This window comes from Juglans regia, unplaced genomic scaffold, assembly GCF_001411555.2.
Source record: "Juglans regia cultivar Chandler unplaced genomic scaffold, Walnut 2.0 Scaffold_655, whole genome shotgun sequence".
Taxonomy (NCBI): Eukaryota; Viridiplantae; Streptophyta; class Magnoliopsida; order Fagales; family Juglandaceae; genus Juglans; species Juglans regia.
In genome coordinates, this window is record NW_023361408.1 from 1 (window position 1) to 5,669 (window position 5,669).

General features: G+C 38.9%; 1 protein-coding gene across 1 annotated transcript; it reads right to left on the reverse strand.

The window, feature by feature from the left end:
* Window positions 1–2,749: 2,749 nt before the first annotated feature.
* On the reverse strand, window positions 2,750–3,776 carry LOC118346077 (the record flags this gene model as incomplete). The annotated part of the gene is made up of 2 exons (XM_035687084.1): window positions 3,163–3,776; window positions 2,750–3,075 (listed from the first exon to the last, which is right to left on the reverse strand). Coding segments are annotated over exons 1-2 (940 nt in total), but the record flags the coding sequence as incomplete, so codon positions are not given.
* Between the last annotated feature and the right edge of the window lie 1,893 nt (window positions 3,777–5,669).

Below are 5,669 nucleotides of genomic sequence, written 5' to 3' on the forward strand. Positions count from 1 at the left end.
CTGTTGACCCCCGTGAGTTAGGGTTAGCGAATCTAAAAAGATTCCGACTCCGCCCGTGGCCGCGGGTTGTGGAATCCATACATAAGGAAGACAATACTGGGTGCACTACCAGCATGCAGGGTGCACTACCAGCATGCACGACCTGGCAATGCAATATGCCCATAACATAGGTACCGTTTTCATATCATAACATAGGCCGTTACATATTTTATCAAATCATACTTGCATACTTGTCATTTCATAGATTTCAAAAGAAATCACATACATATCATATCATAGATTTCAAAAGAAATCACATACATACTTGTCATATCGTATCATAGATTTCAAACGAAATCGCATTCTTTCATAAACGTCGTGATACATGTTTCATCGCATAAAATCATGATTTTTCATAAATATTTTACGAAATAACTCTCTCCTAAAATCATGCATTTCCTAAAATAATTTTATGAATAATCTTTCACTTAAAATTATGCATTTTATAAATAATTTTATGAATAATCTTTCACATAAAATCATGCATTTCATAAATAATTTCATGAATAATCTTCCACAAATAATCATGACTTTTTCATAATTTTATCATGTTTTGGGTACGTAAAAAGGGGCTTCCAATAAAGGGCATACATGCATAATATCTTTTATAAAAAGACAAACAGCTCACTGTACATAAGCGTAAGGATATGATCATGCTACTTACCTTGCAACGCTAAACCACTATTTTCGGCACGAAATCGGTCGCCTATAAAAATAAACACGTAATTTACATAAATTTCTAATTAAACAAGAGATTTTATTGAAAATCTAAACTATAAAAAATATCCTATATTTTCTAAACCTAAAATCCTAATTAATCTAAACTGATAATCTTTATAACAAAAGATTTAAAACCCGGCCCGTAAATAATAGTCCACGTAAAACTAAAATTAAAGCTCAATATAAACTATTAGTTCAATACGTATGCTGTTTGAGGTATAACTAAGGGACAAAAATGTAATTAACACGAATCTACCCTTCTGAAATTGAAACCGACAGACTTAAGAATTCAACTTGAAGACAGGTATCTTGAGGGGAAAACTAAGCCGTGCGACATCCTTACCAAGAGAGGAAACACGCGACGAAGCGGAGGCTGAGGAGAGGGTGGCGAGTGAGGCGGCAAAGCTGTGAGGGAGAGAGAGAGAGAGACGAAAAGTAGGAGAGAGTTTACGGGATGAGAGAAAAAGAGTTCTGCCAAACCGAAAAACAACCGAGAGAAAGAGGTGAACGACGACGGTCGTGGCTTACCGGGACGGAGTGGGTGCCACTGGGTTGCAGGTCGGCGGTTTCTGTGCCGTCGGAGAGGGGGTTCGGCGCCTCTAGAGGTGGCTTCCGTGGAGAAGGCGACTGCATGCTCTGTTTCGGACGTGCAAAAACAGTGGTGCGTCCGGGGCTGCTACGGCGTGCTTTGGCGGCTGAGGGTGGTCCGAAGTATTCTATGGTGGTCAGTGGTGGCGTCGGCGTGTTCTGTGGTTTGAGGGTGGCTGGGCTGTGGCTCACGGTCGGAGAGTTCAGTGCTCTGTTTTTGAGGGCTAAAACAGAGGCGTCGTAAGTGGTTGCCGTGCGTGTGCAGTGGCGCAAGTGAAGGCTTGGCTGCGCGACGATGGAGGAGGGCAGCGACGAGGGCTTAATGTCTGGGTGTGCGCGAGGATAACGTGAGTTTGCTGTGTGTGAAGAAATCGACACAGACCAACTCGGCAAGTGAGGTTATTTCTATGGTTTACCGTGATCGACACGGAGAAGGTCTTGGGTGCAACTGGCCAGTGTGTGGAAGAACTGTGGGGAGAAGGTCTGTGAAAGGTGCTCTGTGTGCGTGAGTGTATAAATAAATACAGTGTCGTGCAAGCGGAGGAAAAGAATGGAGCCGTGCATGCGTACGTTTGATGCGTGAGAGGATTTACGGTGGAGAACTTGCGGCTTGCCATGCGTATGAATATATATATCAGAACCTAGAAGAAAACCCTAGAAAAAAAAAAAAGAGACGTGCATGAGTATGTGCATGTGAGGTGAGTGGATAGATTACGCGTTTGAAATTCAAAGAAGAGAAAAATAAAAAAAAATCCGGTAGAAGGAGTTTGACTAAGAAGAGGAAATAAGAATAGAAATAATGTGTGGACTCTAACACACACGTGCTTGGAGGAAAAAAAAAATAATAATAATAATAAAAATAATAATAATAATAATAATAATAATAAAGCCTTAATAAAATTATTCAAATTTTATCCCTAAAAAATATAGAGTCGGGGCGTTACAATCTCCCCTCCATATAAAAATTCCGTCCTCGGAATTTGCTAGAACTCAACAACCAACGTACTAATTCTCCACATTCTTTTGTTGTCTTTATTCTAAATCCTTGGTCATTTAATCGAACCTATTATTCCCTGACTTTAATCCTTTGATATTTATTCTATACCTCGTTAATTCTTCAAAATTGTAAGCCTCGATAATGAATACGATTACAAGCCTAAAAATAATAATTCCACAAAAAGTATTTAAAAAGAAAATTCTCCACATGCAATAATAATCTCAAATAAATCATAACCTGAGATTCTCCAAAGTTCAGATCCTAATTCCTATAATTCATGATAAAATTGAATTTCGTTACCTATAGCACCTACAACATTTCCAGTAGTCATCATGAATACCACAACTTACATAGCTAATACTCCAATCAATAACCAATATTTCTAATTAAGGAAAAAATAGTTACCAGTGTTCTCATTGGCGGGCACATCGGTGTCACGCAACTGTACCAAGGAGAAAACTCGAGCTGGTGCCATATTCTTCTGTCCATCTCTTGTAGCTTGAGTAGTAGCTATGTTCTTTCCAGGACAGTCTCGAAGATGGTGTCCTTCCTTTCCACACTTGAAACATGCTCCGGTTCCCAACAAACATTTCCCTGCATGCCTCTTACTACACTTTCCACATAGGGGAAGCCATCCTGACTCGCCCTGTTGTGGTCGTTGTGCATTATCCTGACAATGCCTCTTATCCCTATGTGATGCTGGTTGGAGTTGTTGTTGCTGCTGTCGCTTTCTTTGATTATTGTAATCGATACTTTCTTGAATGTCTTCTTCATGTAGCACCGTGACTAGTTCTCAGGAAACTCTGGACCCCGAGTACGTGACACGCCTCATCTCGCGATTCACCGAAGGCTTTCTAAACTTTTCAGCTTTCTTTTCCTCATCTGGAATTAAGTAACTGGCAAAACGGGAAAGCTCCATGAATGTCGTAGCATACTGTGCTACCGTCATTGATCCTTGAGTAAGATCCATAAACTGGCGAGCTCTCGACTCCTGAAGGGTTTGCGGAAAGAAGTGGTCCAAAAAGATTTTCTTGAAATACTCCCAAGTAATGGGGACTGCTTCCCCCAATTCCAACTGAACCAAAGCCCGGGTTGACTTCCACCACTTGTTTGCCATATCAGTCAAGTGGTACGTGGCGTATTTGACCTTCTGATCATCAGTGCAGTAGAGCACTTCAAAAATCTGCTCTATACGATCGATCCGGCTTTCCGCATCCATGGAATTCAATCTACCATCGAACGTAGGTGGGTGCTGGTGGGAGAACTGTTCTAATGTGCATCCTACTTGTGTGGTTCTACCTACCACCATATCACCATTGACCATCCTTTGAAAGAAACGTGTCGCTGCAGCAACGAGTACTTCTGAATTATCATCTTGTACGGTATTGTTCTCAGAGGGGGGTACGCGTGGTCTTCTTCCACGAGGGGCCATTCTAACATGCATGTTTTAACAATGTCAATCAAGATGCATTCAACTACTAAAAGAAAATTTATAACATACTTACTGCAGAGCAGAACTTGCCTTGGGAGACCTGGGCCTAGACATTTATTTCCTTCATTCTCTATTTTCCAAAACTTTTTTTTTTTTTTTTTTTTTTTTTTCTTTGCAAAAGTTTTTCTCTCTCTATTTTGAAAAGTCTACAGAATCTTTCGACCTGGGCTCTGATACCAATTGTAACACCCCGTTCCCGAAAAGACATTTTAGAATTTTCGAGGAGCCAGTGTGCTACTACTAAACTTAAATATAAAAAGTTTTTCCTTTTTAACAACGCGCCAGATACGAAAGAATTTCATAAAATAACAAACTTCAATAAATACTGAAAATTTAAAATAAAGTCTGCGGAAGCATTTATTAAAAGTACAGAAGTCTTATGTGCTTATCAAAATAATTTATTTAAACCATAGAAATAATCATAGCAAAATCTGTCTAGGTCTCAGCCTTGTCTCCCGGAGTCAAGTCCTGTCCTGCAGTCTCAACTTCATAAATGTCATCACCTGGGGGGGTTTAAAACATGAAAAATAAACTAAAATGAGTCGAATACTCAATAAGCAACACATCATACAGTAAACATAATAAACATAAGGTGTCTTGAAAAGCGTGCATATTCATAAATACATGCATAAAAATCATGAGCATGAACATTAACTTATCTTTCACTTATCATAGGCCGTTACCCACTATTGATCCCCGTGAGTTAGGGTTAGCGAATCTAAAAAGATTCCGATTCCGCCCGTGGCCGCGGGTTGTGGAATCCATACATAAGGAAGACAATACTGGGTGCACTACCAGCATGTACGACCTGGCAATGCAATATGCCCATAACATAGGTACCGTTTTCATATCATAACATAGGCCGTTACATATTTTATCAAATCATACTTGCATACTTGTCATTTCATAGATTTCAAAGAAATCACATACATACTTGTTATATCGCATCATAGATTTCAAACAAAATCGCATTCTTTCATAAACGTCGTGATACATGTTTCATCGTATAAAATCATGATTTTTCATAAATATTTTATGAAATAACTCTCTCATAAAAATCATGCATTTCCTAAATAATTTTATGAATGATCTTTCACATAAAATCATGCATTTTATAAATAATTTCATCATGTTTTGGGTACGTAAAAAGGGGCTTCCAATAAAGGGCATACATGCATAATATCTTTTATAAAAAGACAAACAGCTCATTGTACATAAGCGCAAGGATATGATCATGCTACTTACCTTGCAACGCTAAAACACTATTTTCGGTACGAAATCGGTCGCCTATAAAAATAAACACGTAATTTACATAAATTTCTAATTAAACAAGAGATTTTATTGGAAATCTAAACTATAAAAAAATATCCTATATTTTCTAAACCTAAAATCCTAATTAATCTAAACTGATAATCTTTATAACAAAAGATTTAAAACCCGGCCCGTAAATAAGAGTCCACGTAAAACTAAAATTAAAGCTCAATATAAACTATTAGTTCAATACGTATGCTGCTTGAGGTATAACTAAGGGACAAAAATGTAATTTAAAAAATAAAAGAAACTACCCTTCAGTAATTGAAACCGACAGAAACTTAAGACTTCAACTTGAAGACAGGTATCTTGAGGGGAAAACTAAGCCGTGCGACATCCTTACCAAGAGAGGAAACACGCGACGAAGCGGAGGCTGAGGAGAGGGTGGCGAGTGAGGCGGCAAAGCTGTGAGGGAGAGAGAGAGAGACGAAAAGTGAGAGAGAGTTTACGGGATGAGAGAAAAAGAGTTCTGCCAAACCGAAAAACAACCGAGAGAAAAAGGTGAACGACGACGGTCGTGGC